The 25,564-nt window shown below is 41.6% G+C and overlaps 1 protein-coding gene across 3 annotated transcripts in view; it reads left to right on the forward strand.

The window, feature by feature from the left end:
- Positions 1–18,109: 18,109 nt before the first annotated feature.
- The window catches only part of lhfpl3 (LHFPL tetraspan subfamily member 3), a 293,648-nt gene continuing 286,193 nt past the window's right edge, over positions 18,110–25,564 (forward strand). For 2 of the 3 annotated variants that reach the window (XR_013888978.1, XM_080207482.1), the window contains exon 1: positions 18,110–18,858. Coding sequence is in view for 2 of the 3 variants with exons in the window: in XM_080207482.1 (XP_080063608.1) it covers positions 18,456–18,858 (403 nt within the window). In the remaining variant the exon portion in view is untranslated. The remainder of the gene's footprint in view (positions 18,859–25,564) is intronic. The other variant, XM_080207483.1, reaches the window with a different exon arrangement.

Genomic DNA, 25,564 nt, shown 5'->3' on the forward strand with positions numbered 1-25,564 from the left:
ACTCCTTCAGTGATTTGAGGTGCCTGCTGTGATTATCCAAAGAAACACAAAGATCACTACTGTCTGGTAAAGCATCTCCTTGGTCAGAGGTTTGAGATCCTGGTTTGCAAATACTCTTTCCCCAATCAGCCAAAGCCTGAGCTGGAATATTGGAGGCAATAATGGTTTCATTGCCTATGTTTGCATTTGTCAAGAGAAGATTCCCAAGAAGTGAAAAAGGTCTATATTTTTCAGGATCTCAGTGTTGATCTTAATCAAAGGGGTGAGAGCTGGATGGAAGAAGACCTTAATTTTGTGGGTGTTCAGCGTTAGAATATTTAATATTGAAATTTTAAAGTCACAACTTCAGTCTGTTGCAACATTTTACCTTATTAGAATCTGTCTTAGCTATATCCAACAAATGGTTCAGCATGATTAAAAGACTTCTGGATGAGTATATGGGATTTAATGGGATTGGGGGTTATAGATAGGTCTGTGGATTGGTGGGTATTGATGTGATCGGTGCAACTTGTGGGCCAAAGGGCCTGTTTGTGCTGTAGTGTTCTATGTTCTATGATTAGTTAGCACAAACGGACTCCATGCAAATTTACATTATCCTGACTTTGCATCAGCAGTGGATGTGTTCGCAGTGTAATAATACGAGGCTGAATGCATTTTTGTATGTAAAACAATACTTGAGGTATACAACCAAAATCTGAAATAAATCCTGTATTTTAATGACTGTAATTCAGTCTGGGATTAGAGGCGCACAAATGGTTATCAACACTCAGTACCCCTGTAGCTGATTAATTATATTGCAGTGTCGTAACTATAGCAATGTAAGAAGTCCGATTTCATACAGCAATGTCTCATAAACAGCAATGAAACATATGGTCAGATATTTTGGGTTTTTGTTATTGATTGAGAATATTAAAGTAAACACCAGTGCCAAAAGTTCCTTTACCAATCTCAAACACCAATATTTTCCTATAATTTGGGAGAAAATGTTTTTTCATTTACCCTGTTTCATTTTTTCACCCTCTTCGTAACTTTTATTTTTGCATTAATTTTTATTTTCACATTGATTTTTATTTCCACGTTGATTTTTATTTCCACTATCGCCAACTTAAAATTTTCCTAAGAAATTGCAATAGTTGCTGTAATAGCAGATTTTTACCACTGAATGGCACTGTAATAAGCTTCTATGTAACACAGCAGAGGATTTTGAGTACCTAGTATTTCTGTAACACCGTACTGTGTTTACAGTACCACTGCAAAACAAAATAATCTTTCCTTTTTACTGTGGAAGATTTCTGATGTTTTGGACTAAAATAAGAAATAACAAATCTAGCGCCTTAATGGAATTCTTTACCTTTTTTTTAGCTATCGTCATCAAAATTGCTTCATGTGTTGTGATTAGATCCGAAGTGGAATTGTTTATTGAACGGGCATTTTGACAAGCATTTTAGTTTTGACCTGAAATTATGCCATAATACACATATTAAATGATTGACCCTTAAGCAGTGTGGATGTGCCAATACCATATGGATTGTAGCTGTTCAAGGTGGCAGGTTATTACACTCACCTACTCAAGGGGAATTGGGTTATAAATGTTGGCCTTGCCAGTAAAGCTCACATCAAAAAAACATTTTTTTTAAAGAAAACCTAGGACATATGTCTATCAGATGCAATCAGATAGTGCACTGCTACCTATTCCATTCCCTTTTTTTCTCCTCATGCTTCATAATCTGTATTTCCATTTTCTCCTTCTTCTGAAATACTTCCCTCTATATCATTTTTACTTGGTCAATTCTGGTTGCTGGCTGCCAGGCAGCATCCACAGTTTAATAAGATCATTAAATCGATCTGTGCTAGTAAGTTTTTCTTCTTTGCGCAGAATGAAGCTGCAGGTCACGGTAGTATAGCTTTCAACTCTAATGAAGAGCAATGCTTTCCAATTTTCTTCAATGCATTTGTTTTTCATTATTTATAATCTGCACTGCATCAAAAAGCAGGAATGTTAATAATTGTATGATGCTATGTGACATGTGACAATAATCTTTTTATGATATACACATAATAGGAATGGGTGAGCTCCTAGACAATCACTGAATCAAGAATTCAAATTAACAACATAAATTTTGAATGTGCGGCTGAATTCATAACACGGTTGAAATTTTAGCAATTTCTTAAATTAACTTTACTTTATGAAACCTGAAAATGATAACATCAGACAGCAAAGGTTGGACATGCAGCAGTATGTCACCAGGGAATGCTCTTACTCAATTGCAAGGAACTGAATGCAACCACAAATTTTACAGGACGTCAACCTGTTAAGACCAGTTACAATCAGATGTCATTATCAGGGATTAGAATAGATTACTGAGAATTTAATACTGCTCACTAGACTGCTAGTTTTTAAAAAGAAATCCCAGCAGAATAAGTGTTAAGTGTTTAGAGTTGCAGCACTTGAGGGCCCGGGTCAGGCAACTAGAGGTGCGCTTCGAGGATGCGTTTCTGGTCAGGGAAAATGAGGAGTTAATGGCTAGGACCCATGAGCAAGAGGAGGTCCCAGGGGCTGAGGAGCAGGATGGGTGGACAACTGTTAAGAGGAAGAAGAAGAATAGTCCTGGTCCTCAGACCTCCCAAGTGGCCCCCCAAGATTCATCGACAGGTGCACAAAAGGATAGACAGGAGGGCCAGAATGACTTACAGGGACAGAAGGGGGCTGGCAATGTGATAGTGGTAGGGGATGGGAAGGTCAAAGGAATTGACAGGAGGTTCTGTGGGCAGAGGCGTGACTCCAGGATGGTGGTCTGCCTCCCTGGAGCAGGGGTACAGGACATAACGGAAAGGATAGAGGGAATTTTGAAAGGGGAGGGGACCCAGGCAGAGGTAATAATACTCGCAGGGGAGAGGGACGTAGGAAGGCGGAATAGGGCAGATGTACGTAGTCAATTTAGGGAGTTGGGGTCCAAACTGAAGAGCAGGACCTCCAGGGTGGCATTCTCTGGGCTGCTGCCTAGTACCAGCAGGGCTAGGAATAACGAGATCATGCAGCTGAATGCATGGTTGAGGGATTGGCGCAAGGTAGAGGGCTTTACTTTTGTAGACCACTGGGAGGTATTTGTGAGAGAAGGGCAACTGTACAGGAGGGATGGGGAAAATTTGAATGGGAGAGGGACAAATGTCTTAGCAGGGAGATTAGCTGGAGTGTTTAGGCAGGGTTTAAACTAATAGCGAGGGGGGTTGGGGATGTGACTGATAGCTCATTAGACACTGGGGTCGGGAGTGAGTTGGGTGATAGGGTAGGTTTGGGTGAAAGGAAAATTATCAGGGAGAAGGAGGTTGAGTGACCCTGGTGGGTTGGACTGCGTCTGTTTCAATGCGAGGAGTGTGACGGGTAAGACGGATGAGCTTAGGGCCTTGATGTTTGTGAGGAAGTTAGATGTGGTGGCAGTAACGGAGACGTGGTTACGTGAAGGGCAGGATTTGCAGCTGAATGTTCCTGGGTATAAGTGTTTTAGTAATGACAGAGGAGGGTTGAAGAGAGGTGGTGGGGTGGCGTTGTTAGCTAAGGAGCACATCACAGCAGTGCAGAGGGAGGACAATATGGAGGAGTTAGGGATTGAGTCGCTGTGGGTGGAGTTGAGGAATAAAAAGGGAGAGATTGCGATGCTAGGGGTATACGATAGGCCACCCAACAGCCCGAAGTCAGTGGAGGAAGGTATTTGCAGATGCATTTTAGATAGGTGCAGAAAGAATAAGGTGGTTGTAGTGGGTGACTTTAATCTTCCTGGAGTGGATTGGAAGGTGCCTAGAGTTGGGGGTATGGGGGGAGAGGAGTTTGTAAAATGTGTGTTGGAAGGGTCCCTAAAGCAGTACGTAACTAGCCCGACTAGGGAGGGGGCTATACTGGATTTAGTGTTGGGAAATGAGCCGGGGCAGGTGGTTGAGGTAGGCGAACATGTGGCTAACAGTGACCACAAGTCCGTCTACTTTAGGATAAAAATGGAAAGGGACGAGTGCCGTCCGAAGGGGAGGGTTCTGAACTGGGGGAAGGCGAGCTATAGCTGGATTAGGAGGGAGCTGAAGGACACTGATTGGGAGGGGTTGTTAGCTGGCAAGTCCACGGTTGGTAAGTGGGAGGCTTTTAAGGGCAAACTGATAATGTTGCAGGAAAGGCATGTGCCGGTAAAGAGGAAGGATGGGAAAGGCAGGATTAGAGAGCCATGGATTACAGGGGGTATCGAAGACTTGGTCAGAAAGAAGAGGGAGGCATGTGTTAGGTCAAAACAACTGGGAACGGAGAGTGTGCTGGAGGAATATAGAGAGAGTAGGAGGGAGCAAAAAAGGGGAGTTAGAAGGGCGAAAAGAGGGCATGAAATGGCTTTGGCTGATAGGATTAAGGAAAATCCAAAAGCATTTTACTCTTATATTAGGAGCAAGAGAGTGGTTAGAGGGAAAATTGGTCCTCTTAGGGACAAAGGAAGGGAGCTATGTATCGAGACTGAGGGAATGGGGGAGATCCTGAATGAATACTTTGCGTCGGTATTCACGAAGGAGAGGGGTTTGGTGTCGTGTAGTGTCTTGGAGGGAGCTGTAGATCAGTGGAAGGAAATATCCATTACGAGGGAGGAGGTGCTAAGGTTTTTAGGTAGCATAAAAACGGATAAAGCTCTGGGGCCTGATGGTATTTATCCCAGGCTGCTTAGGGGGGTGAAAGATGAAATTGCTGGGCCTCTGACGCAAATCTTTGTCTCTTCTTTGGACACAGGTGAGGTCCCAGAAGACTGGAGGGTAGCTAATGTGGTACCGCTGTTTAAAAAGGGTAGTAGGGATAACCCTGGTAATTATAGACCAGTGAGTTTGACATCGGTGGTAGGGAAATTATTGGAAAAAATTCTTAGGGCTAGGACGTATGAGCATTTGGAGCGTTGCGATCTGATTAGGGATACGCAACATGGCTTTGTTCGGGGGAGGTCTTGCCTTATGAATCTGGTGGAATTCTTCGAGGAGGTGACAAAAATGGTTGACGATGGGCGAGCAGTTGATGTCATCTATATGGATTTCAGTAAGGCGTTTGACAAAGTCCCTCACGGTAGGCTGGTAGAAAAGGTTAAGGCACATGGGATACAAGGACAGGTAGCTAGGTGGATCAAAAACTGGCTGGGCAATAGGAGACAGAGAGTAGTTGTCGAGGGGACCTTTTCTGGCTGGAGGCCAGTCACCAGTGGTGTGCCGCAGGGCTCAGTACTGGGACCTTTCCTCTTTGTAGTATATATAAACGACTTGGAAGAGGGCATACGTGGTGTGATCAGCAAGTTTGCGGATGACACCAAGATGGCAGGATTAGCAGATACTGAGGAGGACTGTCAGGTGACACAGCAGGATATAGATAGGTTGGTATATTGGGCAGATAGATGGCAGATGGAATTTAATCCTGACAAATGCGAGGTGATGCATTTTGGAAGGAATAATGCAGGGAGGAGTTACGTGATAAAAGGTAGACCGATTAAGAGTATAGAGAATACAGAGGGACCTGGGAGTGCAGGTGCACAAGTCTCTGAAGGTGTCGACACAATTAGAGAAGGTTCTAAAGAAAGCTTATGGAATGCTAGCCTTTATAGGAAGGGGTATAGAGTATAAGAGCTGCTGTCTAATGCTTCAGTTGTACAGAACGTTGGTTAGACCGCATTTGGAGTACTGCGTCCAGTTCTGGTCACCTTGCTACCGGAAGGACGTGGAGACCCTGGAGAGGATGCAGAGGAGGTTTACCAGGATGTTGCCTGGCATGGAAGGACTGAGTTACGAGGAAAGGTTGGAGAAACTGGGGCTCTTCTCCTTAGAAAGACGGAGATTAAGGGGGGATATGATAGAGGTGTATAAAATACTGAAGGGAATAGATAGAGTCAACAGTGGTAGGCTTTTCCCTAGATTGGGGACAATTACGAGAGGTCACGATCTAAGGGTGAGGGGGGAGAAGTATAATTTGGATATGAGTGGAAGGTTTTTCACGCATAGGGTCGTGGGGGTATGGAACGCGCTACCGAGTAGGGTGGTGGAGGCAGGCACGTTGGACATGTTTAAGGTTTACTTAGATAGACACATGAGCGAAACAAGGATGGAGGGTTATAGTAGAGGGTATTAAATAGCGACAGAGCCTCAGGGCGACACCGGAAATGTAGTATTACATGTTAACGTTTTGTCTTTTTATTCCACAGGTGTCGGTCCACCTTGTTGTCAAATGAGGGGCATGCACATGGTGGGTCGTGCGTGGGCTGCTCTTGGAGGTTCCGGGAGTGGCCTAGTACTTCGTGTCGTTGTGTGTGCTTAATCCTGGACCAGCAGACGGGCACCGCAACAGCTCAGTGACTATCACTGCTAGCTGTGCAGATACATGGATTTGGGCCTGTGTCTGTGGGAGTTTGCGCATTCTCCCTGTGGTTGCGTGGGTTTCCTCCCAGCGCTCCGGTTTCCTCCCACACCCCAAAGTTGTGCTCTTAGGCTGATTGGTGTACCAAATTGACACTATTCTCCCCTGAATCTGGCTACGTTAGGGGTTCCACTCACATACACACAGGGCAGGATAGGTGTAGGAAGATGCGGCGGCGCGGGCTCGTTGGGCCAAAGGGCCTGTTTCCCATGCTGGGATGTTCTTTGTTCTTTGTTTGTTTAATATTCAAACCTTTGAACCAAGTGATTCAATTAGTTGGAGAATCATGTTGAAATAGTACCCTGTAAATTACCCAAAAAATGCAGATGGAAGAAGTTACATAAATGTACCTCAAAAGCTGACCACACACAATGGAGTTCAGCTGTTCAATTAAACGCTGAGAAAATATATTTTACACAAATAAAGTTAACCATAATCCAAGCATTAGGCAACGGTTCTTCTTAAATAATTTGGCCATAAAAATCTTATAAGCTGAAGACCATAAAGGAATTAAGGTCATAAAAGATCTTAGGTAATGACCCCAGAAAGGACTGTGTTTATACTATAGGGATCCAATACTACAATGAGACACCATCATTGCTAACACAAATCACCTTGTTAATACCTAGTGGAACATAAATATATCACCTCTCCACATTTGTAATGAAAAGCTCAAGAAATGCAAAGGATTGTGTGCCCTCTAAAAGACAATCTGAGTTCTAAGAAAAAAACCATGCTGCAGTGATTCAATGATAATATAGGGATCCACGTTTAATGGCTCTTATTTGGGTAAGTAGTGGAGGAGGAGAAGGCAACAAAAGGTTCTGGTGTCAGTGTTTCTTTATTGTTTAATGTATTTGGGGTGACCTCCCTTTAAAGTAAAGATGTAGAAATAAAAGATTCTGCACCCTTCCAATTGGTTAGTAGACAGTCTGGGGTAATCTTTTTTGAGATGACAAGCTTTTGCTTTGTAGCTGTCGGAATTTCATCTGTTCAAGCAGATTCAGAAAGCTCCTTAACATGATAGTTAATAAAATACTGAGCCAGCTTGCTAGACTCGACAGTTAATTGCAGGAGAAGCAGGTATCCTTTAAGAATTCAAGATTGGAGCAAGGTGAGCGTGAAGCCAGTTCAGATATTATTGCTTTGACCCCATTATGAATGGGTTCATCAATGCAACATTCTGGAAACTAACGCATAAAAGAGAAAGAATGACACCATGTGGCTCATGAGAATTCAGTCATAAACGTTGATGTTCAATAATACACGGTCTTACCAAGTTATAGCATCAGATTCTGGTCACTGCTACAGTTATGTTCAGTGCCTCTTAGTGCTGACATACATAAACAAATCATGATCTTATTGAATGGCTCAAGGGCCCAAATGGCCTACTTCTGCTCCTAGTTTGTATGCACATTGGTCCATGGATTTGCTGGCACAACCTTTGCTACTGAATTTCAATAATTATGTCTACAACTAATTTTCCATTCAACTGTTAGATAACTCTGGTTACCTTTACATCCATCAAAAATTAAAATACCCTAAGTTGCAATTTGCAACCAATAAATCTTGTTTCATGCTTGATTTATGGTTTGACTTCTTGGTGATTTGGCAAGAAATAGTTTATTCACTCATTCAATAGCTTGGGGGTAAGACAATTATGACTTAAATTGGGTTAAATGTATGAGATCAGCAAGCCGCATTGAGGCATCGTTTATCTCTACATCTAACTAGAAGATAAAACCCCAAATGGTTTCTTGGCAAATTAAAGAAAGGAATTTGATTCCTCAGTACATTTTTGCCCTCACTGTATCTACCTTTATACTTCACTGCATAAATCCAAAACTATTTTTGCTCAATTAAATGGTATATCTACAGGTGTAACTGAAGACAACTCTGATAAAGAAAGATGTCTCATGAAATTAAGCATAGCAGTTAACAAGAGCACAAAATACTTGGAAATTTGTGCCAAGGTGTTTGTGAGTAGACAAACTAGAGCCCTTTGTTTCTAAATACCGGCTCAAAGAGTGGTTTAATGTATGACAATGTAATATTGCATTGAACCCCTGTTTAGAGTAACAAGAGTGTTGGGTGATCTGTCGTTATTCATTCCAACTTTGATTCCATCTCGTAGGGATTTGCTGTTTCATCCTAAAATGATTCAAGACTTGATGTTAACATCAGATGAACTTGGAGAACAGACATTTCCTACCTAAAAACACAAGAAATTGCAGCAGGAAAAGGATATTCAGCCCATCAAGCCTATGACCATCATTAATCTTCTACCTCAAAGTCGCTCTCAGTTTCAGTAGGATCACTGCTGATCCTTCTAAACTTTAAGAAATATAGGCCTTTTCAATTTCTCCCCATAGTACAATCCCTTCAGCCTAGAGATCAATCTATCTATTGCATTCCCTCTAATGCAAATATAATATTTCCTTCAATATGAAACCAAAACTGTATATAGTATTTCTAGTGTGGTACTCCAGTACTCCACTGAAAACCCAGGAGCTATGTTGTTACTGACTCCATGAAAAATCTTAGCCCGAAAGAACTCTTTGAACTATAGATGGTACATATTTCAGTAGCTTATTTTTTTTGGGACTTTACTGGAACCTATTTTCTACTGACAAGCAGGTCCATCAGCACTATCTCCAGACATTTATTTTTTGCTACTAAGTTTGCTATCCAGTAGGAGAACATGGTAATGTAGTTTTTCTGCTAAGGCTGACCTAATTGTTGCTAAAACAGCTAATGCTCAATTTGTGAATGTTACAAATTCACAGAGAAGCTTCTTCGAGATTCTCCTTGCCCCATACCTTCCATCCTATTGCTTCAGTAGATAGGAGGCCCTGTGTTCACCTCTGCTGCAGAATAATTCTCTGCTTCATGGTCCAGCAGCTGCCACACAAAGATTGTGGACATTGAGCTAAATGGCACCATGAGGACACTGTCAGTGGTGCTCACATCCACTTCATCTGAGTGGCTCCCAGTGTCATTTCATATTGCTCTATATGCCATCATGCTCCATGTTGGAAAAAGTGATGAACAGCACAGACCTTCCCATTGATAAAATCTTGAAAACTCATCTGTAAATAATTATTTCAAACATAGCCCTTTTCTCTATAAGTTAAAACTGGAATGGTCGGCAAATGGCATGTACATTGGGCTGCCCACATTTTTATCTTAGCCAACAGCATTTATGCAGGGGACTTATCCAACTTTTTTTTAGCTCGTTAAGTGTCTGATTATTAGCTTAACACATGGTTCTTTATCACATGATAATCCTATTGGCTTCTCAGTTAAGGTTTAACTGGGATTGGTCTGTTTATAGAGCTTGTAATGAGTAAACCAGCACAATCTGTTAGAATGCTACAAATAATAGTAAAAATCATTATTTTTAAAAATTCATTTATGGAATATGGACATCACTGACTAGGTCAGCATTTATTGCCCATCACCAATTGCCCTTGAGAGATGGTGGTGAGCTGCCTTCTTGAACTGGTGTAGTCCAATTGATGTAGGTACAACCAACAGTGCTGTTAGCGAGTAAATTCCAGGATTTTGATCCAGGAATAGTGATGTATTTCCAAGTCAGGAATGGCTCGAAGAGGAACTTCAAGATGGTGATCTTTGCACGTGTCTTCTTCCCTTGTCCTTCTAGATGGTAGTGGTTGCAGGTTTAAACAGAGCCATGGTGAGTTCCTGCAATATATCTTGTATATATTTGCAGGATCTGCTGCCATGGGTACTGATGTTGGATGGGATGCCAGTCAAGCACGCTGCATTGTTCTGGATGATGATGAGCTTTTTCAGTATTTTTAGAGCTGCACCCATCCAGGTAAGCAGAAGTATTCCATCCCACTCCTGACTTATGCCTTGTAGATGGTGGACAGGTGAATTACTTGCCATAGGCTTCCTAGTCTCTGACCTGGTCTTCTAGCCACAGTATCTATTTAGTTGGTGCAGTTCAGTTTCTCATCGATGGTAACCCCCAGGATTTGATAGTAGGGGATCCAACGATGGTAATTGAATGTCAAAGGGAGATGATTAGATTCACTCTTATTGGAGATAATCATTATCTGGCATTTGTATGGTGCAAATGTTCCCCACCATTTGTCAGCCTGGATATTGACCAGGTCTTGCTGCATTTGGTCATGGATTGCTTCAGAATCTGAGGAGTTGGCGATGGTGTTAAACATTGTACAATCATCTGTGAACATCGCCACATCTGACCTTATGATGGAAGAAAGGCCATCGATGAAGCAGCTGAAGATAGTTAGGCTCAGAACACTACATTTCATGTTTTCCATTCTTACACCATGACTGTGACGTTTTGACCTTGACTATTCCTGGTATATCCCTGATTCCACCTTCACCCCTCCTTGCAGCACTAAGCTATCTCTGAACTATAAACTAATCAACATTTTTTAGAATGACCTAAATTCCTTATATTTTGCAAAAAATTAGCTTTAACTTGTGAACGCTCCAGCAAACTAAAAAGCTTATTTTTAGATCTGAGATTAAAGGAATTGTCTAGCTGCAAATTATCTGACAAGAGCCTTAAAGGCCTTTATCTTGCAATAGCTAATGGTAGTACAACTCTTTGAAGAAGCAGGATGAATGGCTGCTAGGGAACCAAAAGTATCCCTTGGTTATTGATACTAGCCTGCAACTGCTTTTCCAACATGGAAAGAGATATTTTGAGACACGTACCACCACTTGAATTCTCACAGAACATATTGTCAACTTATAGTTTCTAATGTCCAGCCATAATGAACAGTTCTGACAGGATCCTAGAAAGAATTAAGTATCATTTGCATAATGTTATCATTAGAAGAGGGAAACTGTGCAATCACATAACTAGGGAGTAAATTCCAGGATTTTGACCTAGGAATAGTCATATATTTCCAAGTCAGGAATGGCTCGAAGAGGAACTTCAAGATGGTGATCTTTGCACGTGTCTTCTGCCCTTGTCCTTCTAGATGGTACTGGTCGCAGGTTTAAAGGGAGCCTTTAGTATGTGCAGTATATCTTGTAGATGGTACACACTGCTGCCATGGGTGCTGATGTTGAATGGAATGCCAGTCAAGCGCATTGCATTGTTCTGGATGATGTTGAACTTTTTCAGTATTTTTAGAGAGCTGCACCCATCCAGGTAAGTGGAAGGCATACATCATTCAGAGAGATTAAACTTCATAGAATCATAGAATCCCTACAATACAGAAAGAAACCATATGAACCATTGAGTCTGTACCAATCACAATCCCACCCAGGCTCTATTGCATAACCCCACACATTTATCCAGCTAATCTCCCTGACGCAAGAGTCAATTTAGCATGGCCAATCATACTAACCTAGTTAGTTAATGCAAGATAAAGAAGCAGTGGTTTGGATTGTTACAAGGTCAGGTAGATTATTGTGATAAGCATTGATTGACCAGATTTTAGTTAAAAGCAGCCCTGTAGGCCAACATTAACAGCATTTTTGTACTCCACTTGTTCTGTGCCAGCGTGTTTCTCTCAGCAACATATCACCAGCAGACATTCTAAAGAAGGGACAATTGATCAGTATTTCCATTCCACATATGTGTCCCTGCCGTGATGTTTGATTCCTAAGGGTTTTTCTTGTTGGAAGTGTTGTGTGTGTTATTTAATTCCTGGACTGCTTTTTCGAAGTGTTACTTCAGTTGGAAGATCAAGTGCTTCTGATCCTCAGTGGGAATCCATGACTCATCTACAAGTCTGATAGGTGTTTATGTGATGAAGATGCTTCATGCTCCTCCTCTGGTGTCAGTTTCCTCTGGCAGGATCTGTACACGTAAAGAAGGGGAATTGTTAAGATGAGTTATGCAGCCAATGGTTATGCATACAACAACAATTCGTATTTATGTAGCATCTTTAACATGGTAAAGTATCCCGAGGCACTTCACAGAAACATATCAAACAAAGTTTGACACTGAGTCACAAAATGTTGGAGATGATGACAAAAAGTCGAAGACGAATGTCTTGAAAGAAGAAAGAGAGGCTGAGACATTTATGGAGGGAATTCCTGTGCTTACAGCTTTCACATCAGTGGTTGAATGATTAAAATTAGGGCTGCACAAGAGGCCAAAATTGGTGAAGTGCAAGATTAAAAATTAGATTTTAGATGTGGAAAAACAAAAATAGGAATATAAAAGTAATAAAAGTGGATGAATAAAGAAATTAAATAAACTGAATAGAGATGGAATGGAGTGAGTTCATGCTTTAATTGTTGAACTAATGTTCAGTCTGGAAGGCCGAATCAGAAGATGAAATGATGTTCCTCCAGTTTGCATTGGGGCTTCACTGGAACATTGCAAAAGGCCAATAATGAACATATGGATAGGAGAGCAGAGTGGTCTGCTGAAATGACAAGCACAGTAAGAAATCTCACAACACTAGGTTTAAGTCCAACCAGTTTATTTGATAGTAATCCCACAAGCTTTCAGAAAAGCTTACCCCATAAAGTGACAGGCATAATTGGGACCCATGTGGGTACCCATAGCCACACCTTTTATTTGCAAAAAGTGAGATGAGCAAAAGAGAAATTGCTAAGTGAGCAAACAAGTTCAGCCAGACAGAGGAGAGTGGTGGTGGATAGGAATTGTTCAGGCCTCTCTTCTTCTCAAGGAAGAAGAGCTCTCAGGCCATCCTGGTGGGGAATGGATGTGTTGAAGGATCGGACATCCGTTATGAGGAGGTGGTTTGGGCCAGGGAACTGGAGGTTGTTAATATGGTTAGGGCATCAGAGGAATTGCAGATGTAGGTGGGAAGGGACTGCACAACAGCAGAGAGAATAGAGTCAAGATAGGAAGAAATGAGTTGAGTGCAGGAACAGGCTGACTGTGTGCAGATCCACAAGAGATGGGTGAGATCCTAAATAAGTATTTCTCATCAGTATTCACTGTTGAGAAAAGCATGGATGTTAGGGAACATGAGGAATTAAATAGTGATGTCTTGAGGAATGTACATATTACAGAGAAAGAGGTGCTGGAAGTCTTAAAGCACATCAAGGTAGATAGATCTGTGTGACCTGGTGAGGTATATCCCAGGACGTTGTGGGAGGCTAGGGAGGAAATTGCGAGTCCCATAGCAGAGATATTTGAATCATCGATAGTCACGGGTGAGGTGCTTGAAGATTGGAGAGTGGCAAATGTTGTGCCTTTGTTTAAAAAGGGCTGCAGGGAAAAGCCTGGGAACTACAGGCCAATGAACTTCACATCTATATGGGTAAGTTGTTGAAAGATATTTTGAGAGACAGTATCTACAGGCATTTAGAGATGCAAGGACTAATTAGGAACAGTCAACATGACTTTGTGAGTGGAAAATCATGTCTCACAAATTTAATTGAGTTTTTTGAAGGGGTAACCAAGAATGTAGACGAGGGCAGTGCAGCTGATGTCCACATGGACTTCAGCAAGGCCTTTGACAAGGTACCGCATGGTAGGTTGCATAAAGTTAAATCTCACAGGACCAGGGTGAGGTATCTAAATGGATACAAGATTGGCTTTGTGACAGAAGCCAGAGGGTGGCTGTAAAGAGTTGTTTTTCAAACTGGAGGCCTGTGACCAGTGGTGTGCCTCAGGGATCAGTGCTGGGCCCACCATTATTTGTCATTTATATTAATGATTTGGATGAGAATATAGGGGGCATGGTTAGTAAGTTTGTGGATGACACCAAGATTATGGCATGGTGGACAGTGAGGAAGGTTATTTCCAATTGCAGTGGGATCTTGGTCAGTTGGGCCAGTGGGCTGACGAATGGCAGATGGAATTTAATTTAGACAAATGCGAGGTAATGCATTTTGGTAGATTGAACTAGGGCAGGATTTACTCAGTTAATGGTAGGGCATTGGGGAGAGTTACAGAACAAAGAGATGTAGGGGTACATGTTCATAGCTCCTTGGAAGTGATACATAGCTCCTTGAAAGTGGAGTCACAGGTGGACAGAGTGGTGAAGAAGGCGTTCGGCATGCTTGGTTTCATTGGTCAGAACATTGAATACAGGAATGGGGACCTCTTGTTAATGTTGTGCAAGACATTGGTAAGGCCACACTTGGAATACTGTGTGCAATTCTGGCCACCCTATTATAGAAAGAATATTATTAAACTAGAAAGAGTGCAGAAAAGATTTACTAGGATGCTACAGGGGCTTAATGGATTGAGTTATAAGGAGAGACTGAATAGTCTGGGACGTTTTTCTCTGGAGCGTAGGAGGCTGAGGGGTAACCTTATAGAGGTCTATAAAATAATAAAAGACATAGACAAGGTAGATAGTCCCAAAGGTATTTTCCCAAAGGTAGGGGAGTCTAAAACTAGAGGGCACAGGTTTAAGGTGAGAGGGGAGAAATACAAAAGTGTCCAGAGGGGCAATTTTTTCATACAGAAGGTGGTGAGTGTCTGGAACAAGCTACCAGAAGTAGTAGAGGTGGGTACAATTTTATCTTTTAAAAAGCATAGTTACATGGGTACGATGGATATAGAGGGATATGGGCCAAATGTGGGCAATTGGGATTAGCTTAGGGGTTTTTAAAAAAAAATAAGGGCGGCATGGATAAGTTGGGCCAAAGGGCCTGTTTCTATGCTGTAAACCTCTATAACTCTATGACATGTTGGGGCTACTAGGGCAGTCCTGTTTGTGGATTTTGAGAAGGAGGTAAAAGTGGGCTGTCCATGTTTGGGAGACTAAGATGTTGGATGGGAAGATCTCCGGAGGAGATGAGGTCAGTGACAGTCCTGAAAACAGTGGATTGATGTTCAGTGATAAGGTCATAGCCTGGGGGAGGTAGGAGGAAACGTTTGTGAGTTGCACTCAGCCTCAACATGGTAGAGGTCAGTATTTCAGACAACAACACTGCCTCGTCGATGGGTTTGATGACAAAGTCAGTGTTGGACTTGAGAGAGCGAAGTGCAGCAAGCTCAGAAGGAGACAGATTAGATGGATGAAAGTAGCAGAGAAATGGAGACAGCCGATGACAGTTTTCAATGAAAAGATCAAGAGCTGGTAAGAGGGCAAAGAGTGGAGTCCGAATGGAAGGAGAATGCTCAACGTGGCTGAAAGGATGTGCTGAAGCGGGGGAGGATTCCTGCCCAAATAAGTGAGCAAGGCGATAAAGACCACAGAAGAAGAGTTTAGCATCATGTCAAGCCCAAAATTCATTGAGGTGAGGACATAAGTATGCAAAGTCCTTTGCTGAGTACATTCAGCCTCAGAGAGAGGAAGGTCAGAGGAAATGGTGAATACCCAGCAAGAACTGGGATTAGGAGGGTTGGGATCCAAGAGATGGGGAGAAGGGTCTTCATCTGTGTTGATATTGATATTGTTGGAACTTGCGTTCTTTAACATTTGAAAGGAACATAAGAACATACATAAGAACATAAGAAATAGGAGCAGGAGTAGGCCATCTAGCCCTTCGAGCCTGCCCCGCCATTCAATAAGATCATGGCTGATCTGTCGTGGCTCAGTGCCACATTCCCGCCCTCTCCCCATAACCCTTAATCCCCTCTCTTATCAAAAACCCATCAACCCGCGTCTTAAAAATATTTAGCGAGGTAGCCTCCACCACTTCAACGGGCAGAGAATTCCAGAGATTCACCACCCTTTGAGTGAAGAAGTTCCTCCTCAACTCCGTTCTAAACCGCCCCCCCTTTATCTTGAGGCTGTGCCCCCTAGTCCTATTATCCTTTCTGAGCGGGAAGAGTCTCTCCACCTCTATCCTATCCATCCCATTCATCATCTTATACGTCTCAATGAGATCTCCCCTCATTCTTCTAAACTCTAACAAGTACAAGCCTGGTTTATTCAGCCTCTCCTCATAGCTCAACCCCCTCAACTCCAGCATCAGCCTCGTAAACCTCCTCTGCACTCCCTCCAAGGCCAAAATATCCTTGCGTAAGTACGGCGCCCAAAACTGCACACAGTACTCCAGCTGTTAAGGTGTTGCATGAGATGAAGAATGAAACAAAACTGGGGATGAGGACAGCTTTAAGATAGAATGAGTTGATGCGGCTGGAGAGAGTGATCAAGTGTGTGCATATAGCAGTCCATGGCATTGAACGTGGATCACAGGATGTGGCAAGAACAGCAGTCCGAGGAACGTTGTATGTCCTGGAGATATTTGTACACCTGGGGGGATTCGAAAGATGAAGGATGGAACTTCAGTTGGAATCCATGTGCAGTAAGTCAGAGACAGTTGCTGAGGTAGGCAATATGTCTCTAAGAGCAAGTTTTCATAAACAGACCAGGATGGAAATGGAAAGCAATGAGGGTGGACAGGGTAAAAGAGACAAACAGAAATTCTATCGGAGAGAAGAGCAGTACTTCTTCGGGGTAGGCATTCTTGGAATAGAAATTACAGTGAGTTAACCCATAAAAAAAAGCAAATTACTGCAGATGCTGGAATCTGAAACAAAAATAGAACATGCTGGAAAATCTCAGCAAGCCTGATTGTTTAACTTGGGGAAAATATAGGCTAGTGACCACAGAGGTGAATTAGGACAAAGACAAGCCTGGAATTTTAAAGATCCATGTTGAAGATGATTTATAAATGCAAGTTGTTGATGAGGCAGGTGCATTTATCATTATTATACATGTCATTATATTGTAATCCCTAAGCTATGTGAAAGTATCACTTCCAGAGTTGACTATTTCAGTGCTCTCTTGATTGATCTCATACTTTTCACCCTCCTTTACCTTTGAGCTTATCAAAAGTTCTCATGCTCATAATCTAACTTGCACCAAGTTCGATTCACCCATTACCCTGCGCTTTCAATGTACATCAGTTACGAGTCAGCCTTGCCTCTCACTATCTCTATGGTCTCATCTGGTCTTACAACTTTGAGTTCTACATATTTTTCTAATTCTAGCCCCTTGTGTACCTCAGATTTTCTTTGGTTCATCTTTGGCAGCCACACCTTCAACTGCGTAAGCTTTAGAATTTCCTCCTATACTATCCTCCCTCTCCACCCCACTCTCCACTTTCAATCATTCTTTAAAATGTAGTTCTTTTGATTAAACTTTTGGTGTTCTGTCCCAATATTGGGCATGGTGCCAGATTTTGCAGGATAAAACAACTTGCACTAATGTCCTGCCTTTTACATTGTTAAACTCCCAACGTGCTTCTCCAGAATGTTATCAAGTAACACCCCTGTGAATAGCCTTGGGATATTGTTTTTAAACTATGTTAAAGGTGCCATATAAATGCAAATTGTTGTTGCCTTCCAGTGAAATGCAGTGGTGTGGCCTCTTGAAGCAGCTGATTAAGAATATGTTATGCAGATACTAAGGCGCCTGTTAGTGCCAATATACATGGCAAAGAGCCACAGTAGAGAAAGATATAAATGTATTCTGCATATTCAGAAAACTGTTAATGAATAAATTAGCATTTAGAACTGAATTGGATAGGAGAAACATGATCCAAGATCCCGATCCCTCTGGGTAACTGTTCATTTTTTTCAAGTATATTTGTATATATCCATTTGCAGTGATTTACAGCGATCGTATTATTTTAGCTTGACAAGAACTACATATCCCAACATACAGTGCGTTTGGCTGTGCTGTGTTCGAGGTACCGTCTCAGACCGTCCTTGGTGGAAGGGGCTTTGCAGCTCGCAAACCAGTCACTGCTCTGCCATCCTTAAATAATTCTTCAGCACCAGAGGCTGGACTCAGGAGCTGCCAGCGTGAGCTATGCGTCGCTGATCCACGCACTTTGCACAGAGACCGTACCTTGTGGGAGGGGAAGAAAATCCTCCTGATGAAAAGAGGCAAGAGTCACAGCTCGGAAGCCGAACTCCAGAAATAAAGGAATAATGTCAAACTGGGAACACGATCAGGCGATCTCTTTATTTGTTTTTTGCATCAGAAGGTAACCTTTTTTTGGGAGGGGAAGACTGAAGATTATTCCTGGCGAGTTGGCTGACTGTTTATCGCAAGGTCCAGTGTGACCCAGAAAATCAAATATCTTCTGGCACCAGAAAGTATTTTTCGCGGATCGGGTAAGGTTTGCAACACCGGCGATGTTGCCAGCTCAGGAGGCAGCCAAAATCTATCACACCAATTACGTGAGGAACTCAAGAGCGATCGGTGTACTCTGGGCTATTTTCACCATTTGTTTTGCAATAGTGAATGTGGTGTGCTTCATCCAGCCCTACTGGATCGGGGATGGGGTGGACACCCCCCAAGCCGGCTACTTCGGGCTCTTCCATTACTGCATCGGCAACGGGCTCTCCCGGGAGTTGACCTGTCGCGGCAGCTTCACCGACTTCTCCAGCATTGCGTCCGGGGCGTTCAAAGCCGCCTCTTTCTTCATCGCGATGTCCATGGCGCTCATCATGGGCTGCATCGCCTGCTTCGTCCTCTTCTTCTTCTGTAACACGGCCACCGTCTACAAAATCTGCGGCTGGGTGCAACTTACATCTGGTGAGTCAACAGGGAGAAGAATCAGCTCTTGCTCTCTCTCCCTCTCCATTTCCCCACTGCCCACTTCTCGAAAAAATACAGCTTTCCGCTCAATGCATTTATTAAGACCAACTTTTTTTTCCAAGAACTGCGAGTTTCTACATGGATAAGAGAACGATTCCCTCCAAGTCAATGAATGTCTGATAGATTCGAATTAATCTCAGCAGGTCTTTCTTTTGACTTGAGTGGTCAAAGATTCATGGTATCTGATTGAAAGATAGGTGGGGAAAGAGAGAAAAGTGATACCAGGCTGTACATCTTGAACACAAGAACACATTCTTAAAGTGTTGCTGTTAATAGCCAAGGGGCTCATTTCAGGGCTCACAATAATATATCCTTTTTTTTACTGAATAGCTGTCAAACAGATTTTCCTGTGTGACTGAAATAAAGCTGTGTTTGATATGGTTAGTATACATCAGGTCAGTCTCGGTTCTGCGTCTCCATCACCCTGTTAACCATCCATCATGCATCGCTGATGTCGAAAGGCTTTTTTTCCAGCATTATTCAGTTTGTACGATAGCAACAGAAATAATGGAACTCCTTTCTGTGATAATATAGTTGCAGTTTGGTCAATTGAGTAATTGCCCATTTTTAATCTTCTGGATCAAATTTGGACGATTTCATTGTGTCGTGAGAATCCACGGATGACAGACTTTCTCTGAGAGCTAATTTCTTTATACATCTAAAGTTCGGGTAGCTTTAAAAACGCGGGTTCCGTGTATTGACATGTGGAAGCTTTTAAGCAGCTACGTAACCCGACTACGAGTCAGTTACAAGTCAAGCCAGCGCAAGACAAACCTACCAATGCGTTTGAGCAGGAAGTAGCTCAAACTCAAACCACAGTTTTCAACCCTTTCACCATTACTTTTTAAACATGGGTTCGTATCACCTAAATATAACCTTCTAACGTAACATAACCCTAAGGGAAAGCCAAAACTTATTTACATGGCAGTTATTGTTATTTTCAGTGGGACAACTGATATTTTAATTTGATTGTGTTTCAATTCACTTGTGTCAGATATTTAAAATAAATGATCCACTTTCAGACTTAATTTAATTTACACCTTTTCCTGTAATGGGAGTGCAGTCTAGCACATGGATGAACACGACCTGCTGCTGCTCCAACACTTAACTCAAGTGGTGGGTCTTGTGAAATAAAAACAGAAAATGCTGGAAATATTCAGCAGGCCTGCTGGCTCATCAATTATGAGGGAAACACAAGAGTTTATATTTCAGACCCATTACTTCTTGGTTGTGCATTAGTAGATGTGAGGAAAGGTTATTGACCTGGAAAATTTGTTTCTTTGGCCACCAATGCTGCCAGGTCTAGTAAACATTTGCATCATTTCCATTTTTATTTCAGATTTCCAGCATCCACAGTATTTTACTTTTGATATTGGTGACCCTTGTCTGTTGACTGAAGGATAGATAGTAAGTCTGCACTTAGTCCCTGATCCCAAGTGCACAATGAGATGCTCTAATCTGGAATTTAACAAACACTTTAACATGTGGGAGAATACAGAGGCTCAGCTTAAATTTTTTGAGAAAAGTATTAATTAATAGATAGGAACAATTACTGTGTTACGAGGTAATGGGATTGTGGCTGGTCCATGATGGTGTCTCTGTAATAGTAAAAGTTAAAACAGTGGAGATAAAAATATTGCAGAAGAAGCATGCATCATTAATAATTTAATAATAAGTTACTAAATTTCTGGGATGAATACTTATCTAACCAAAATCTACCGTTATTAAATGTAGAGTATTAGCATATTTATTATCATAGCATATTATTTAGCATGAGTGCATATGTAATAGCTTTAATTTATTCCAATACTTTCTCAAGTAAGCCAGAATATTTGATGAATCTTGATTTAGCTATCTTATGAATGATCATCAGCATTCTGGTGACAAGTGAAATTATAATTGTTGTCATAACAAAGAGCAAAGAAAATTATAGTACAGGAACAGGCCCTTCAGCCCTCCAAGCCTGCACGGCCATGCTGCCTGTCTTAACGAAAACCCCCTACCCTTCCAGGGACCATATCCCTCTATTCCTATCCTATTCATGTATTTGTCAAGATGCCCCTTGAAAGTCACTATAGTATCCGCTTCCAATATCTCTCCCGGCAACAAGTTCCAGGCACTTTGTGTGTAAAAAATCTGCCTCGTACATCTCCTTTAAACCTTGCCCCTTAAACCTATGCCCTCTAGTAATTGACTCTTCCATACTGGGAAAAAGCTTCTTACTATCCATTATGTCCATTCCTCTCATAATCTTGTAGACTTCTATCAGGTCGCCCCTCAATCTCTGTCATTCCAGTGAGAACAAACCAAGTTTCTCCAACCTCTCCTCATAGCTAGTGCCCTCCATACCAGGCAACATCCTGGTAAACCTTTTCTGTACCCTTTCCAAAACCTCTGTCTGATTGTGTGGGACCAGTTGAACACTATATTCCGTGTATGGCCTAACTAAGGTTCTATAAAGCTGCAACATGACTTGCCAATTTTTAAACTCAATGTCCCGGCCAATGAAGGCAAGCTTGCTGTATGACTTCTTGACTATTTTCTCCACCTGCATTGCCACTTTCAGTGATCTGTGTACCTGTACACCCAGATCCCTTTGCCTATCAATACTCTTAAGGGTTCTGCCATTTACTGTTTATTTCCTATTTGTTTTAGACCTTCCAAAATGCATTTCCTCATACATGTCCGGATTAAACTCCATCTCCCATCTCTCTGCCCGTCTCCAACCAATCTATATCCTGCTGTATCCTCTGATGGTCCTCATCATTGTCCGCAAATCCACCAACCTTTGTGTCATCCACAAACCTACTAATCAAACCAGTTACATTTTCCTCCAGGTCATTTATATATATTACAAACAACAATGGTCCCAGCACAGATCCCTGAGGAGCGCCATTTGTCACAGCCCTCCATTCAGAAATGCACCCTTCCACTGCTACCCTCTGTCTTCTTTGACCGAGCCAGTTTGCCAGCTCACCTGTGATCTCATGCGACTTCATCCTCTATAGTCTGCCATGAGGGACCTTGTCAAAGGCCTGACTGAAGTCCAGTTGGACGCCGATCTATCCTCATCAATCATCTTCATCACTTCCTCAAAACTTTATCAAGTTAGTGAGAGTCGACCTCCCCTTCACAAAACAATGTTCCCTCTCACTAATAAGTCCAGTTATTTCCAAGTGGAAATAAATCTTGTCTCGAAGAATCTTGTTCAATAATTTCCCTACCACTGATGTAAGGCTCATCAGCCTGTAATTACCTGGATTATTCTTGCTACCCTTCTTAAACAAAGGAAAAACATTGGCTGTTCTCCAATCTTCTGGGACCTCCCCTGCAGCCAGTGAGGATATAAAGATTTCCCTCTAGGCTCCAGCAATGTCCTCCCTTGCCTCCATCAGTATTCTGGGGTATATCCCATTAGGCCCTCTGGTCAGTGCAGGCTTGGAGGGTCAAAGGGCCTGGTCCTGTGCTGTAAGGCACTTGTCTACCTTAATGTTTCTCAAGAACCTCAGTACTTCTCCTTTTTGATCTCAACATGACTGAATCTATCTACACACCCTTTCCCAGACTCATCATCCACCAAGTCCTTCTCTTTGGTGAATACTGACGCAAAATACTCATTTAATACCTTGCCCATTTCCTCTGGTTCCACGCATAGATTCCCTTTCTTGTTCTTGAATGGGCCAACCTTCTCCCTCGCTGCCCTCTTGCTCATTATATATGTATAAAAAACCTTGGGACTTTCCTTAATCCTGCTGGCCAATGCTGTTTCGTGACATCTTTTAGCCTTCTTTACTCCTTGCTTAAGTTTCTTTCTACTTTCTTGTATTCCACACTTCTTTTGTGTGTTCCCAGCCTCCTAGCTTTGACAAATGCTTCCTTTGTGGAATAAAAATTAAAGTACAATATACATGCTATTGTAGGTCATTTCTGTGTTTGCTACCTTTGAGGATGCTAGTTTTTAACCTAATCTGATCTTCAGACTTTTGTCTCATTCTAATTTTGTCATTAATTTTACCTACACAAAATAGTTACATTTAGAATAGGTACCCTACTGGAAAAAATATGAGGATTACATAGCAAAACAAATGAAAAGCAAGGATCAATTCCCCGAGTTTCCGTGTCACTTGACTTGAAATGGTATTGTTTTGTGGATACGTACTGAAAATGCAACCAGAATAGTGTGGAGTAATGTAGTGAGTTTGCTTCATCTACATATTATCTACATGCAGTATTATTTTACAAATAGGAAGGATCATATGAATGAGACTATAATTGATCCCCTCCATTTCAACCGTGCTGTCTGCGTTAGTTGATCCTCCTTACAGAATGCAGATGACTTATGTTAAATATCTAAAGAGATTGAAGATGGCAGCTGGGTCAGGTTATTACAGAAGAGAATGAGAGCACTTCAGCAGCATTCAGTAACTAATAGGAAAATCTTTTAAAATAATACCTTGCTGAAAGTTAAAATTGAGTTGCCATTTGGAATTTAAAGCAACGCAATACAATTATTTTAATATTTGCCATTTGAAATTTGGTAATGACAGATTATTTTGTTGCCTAATGTAAACCTTACACTCTTTGGAACTCAAATATTTAAATAAATTATCTATTTAGGTAAAATTAGAAGACAATGGACTTAGATATCTAGGATTTTTAGAACATTCAGTTGGCAGACAGCTTGCAAGCTACCATATAGGTCCTTCCATCAAGCTGAGGGCAGATGTCCTTCATGTAGCTTACACATAAAATTACAGGAGTGGATGATATCTGCTGAAAGGGCATATGAATACTCGCCCATACGTATGGGAGTTTTGGCAATCAGAGGACAGGCTTGTGCCTTCAAGACTCATCAATAGCCAGGCTCATTAGTTAAACCACCTGAAATGCCATGTGCAATAATGAACAAGTATCGCTCTGACATTAGATTGCCAGGTCTGTCACAGTGTGAGTTCTTGAGTGGATGTTCAAGATCTCAAAAATGTCAGTCACTTAATTTATAGGAGTAAGTTCATCTGTGATTGCTTTCTTCGTTCTTAGAACTCCCTTGCAGATGACCCTGAAGGTACTACTTATTCCATTGAGTCCTGCATTTGATTTAAATCATTCATACATGACTGCATAGAGGTGCACTATTAACTGCTGCAGGCTATTCATGGCAACTTGAAATGATATCATAAAAGTCTTCAGCTCTTCTGTTAACTGTTGCCTGAAGGTCGGTCTTATAGCAAACAAATAATCAGTTATACAATACAAAGTTTAACAGATTTATGAAATAAACACATGGACTTGTATGAACCAAATGCTCGTTGATATGACAGGCTGGGTTGAAAGTAGCAGTGATGATTGGCTTCAGCTATGTGGGAGACACCGTGAAGGTTGTTCCAAAGTGGATCATTTGTCATCCAGCTGGAATTCCCAGCACCACTGCATTCCTCTCAGTTTACTGTCTTCAAGACTTTAAAACAAATAATATAATTAGGTTTAAGGGATAATAATATATACTGTTGGAGAAAGAGGAAATGAAGGTCTATGCCAATCACAATATGATTGGGTTTTTAAGTGTTGGCATATGATGAAGACAAAAGTGAGGACAACAAAGTCTTCCAGCTTAAGACTGAATTTTGAGAAGAAAAATAAGACAGCCAGCCTGTAATGCAAAGTTAAAGATGAATATTTTAATAGCTACATTACTAAGTGACCAAATTCCCCTGGTAAAGAGTAGAAGAAGCAGGAAACTGACTTCAGCAACAAATGACATTACGTGGCAAATAAAGGCGTAAAAATTCGATTTTCTACAATGTAAATTTGCAGGTAGATTATAGTACAAAGATTAATATAATGATAAAATGAAGGAATTAGTAAATTGGTCCGTGTTGAAAATATAGAAAACAAAGTAAAGGGGATCAGTTCAAGCAGCATTAATTTTCCTCTTATTGCCTATCCATAAACAGAAGGGGCAGAATTTTGCCATCCCACCCACCGCGGGAATTGTAGTGAGCAGGAGCAACCATGCAAAGGTCCGTTGACCTCGGGTGGGAATATCCAGTCTTGGGGCAAGTGTGGCTGGAAAATCCCGCCCAAGGTGTGTTTGTTTTAAAGAATATGCAGTGGCATAATTTTTCCCAGCTGCTTGGTTTTTTACGTGGTCCATTTTTACTAATAATCCACAGCAAACAAGAGCTAGGATTAACTCAGATGGGTAGTTTATTTCACACATTCAGAATTTGCTAAAAGAACATCCCACTCTGCATTCTCATAGTAAAGAGTGGATAGAGAAAAGGAGATTTATAGTACAAGTACCACAGAAAAATTGAATATTGGTTCATGTGAGTTCCAGAATCCCAAAGGCAGAATCCAATGAGAAATTCTTTCATGAAATCTTTCTATTCTGGCTGGAGACCAGTAAGATTTGATTTTCAAGTGGTGTTCATGTCACAAAATGAAGTAGCATGCAGAGATTGAGTTGATTCTGTTGGAAATGGTACAAAATCCTCCAGCAGAGTCAGATTAGATGGGCTGGTTATTCTGTATGGACAGAGCCAGCTTCTTTGTGGCTTTCTGGGTAGAACAACAAACTGGGTGTGCAGCTCAGAAAGATAATAAACTGCTCAAAAGACCACAGTCTACAGTCATGTCACTT

The sequence above is a fragment of the Carcharhinus amblyrhynchos genome, chromosome 19, assembly GCF_965287045.1.
Source record: "Carcharhinus amblyrhynchos chromosome 19, sCarAmb.v2.hapA, whole genome shotgun sequence".
NCBI classification, from domain to species: Eukaryota; Metazoa; Chordata; class Chondrichthyes; order Carcharhiniformes; family Carcharhinidae; genus Carcharhinus; species Carcharhinus amblyrhynchos.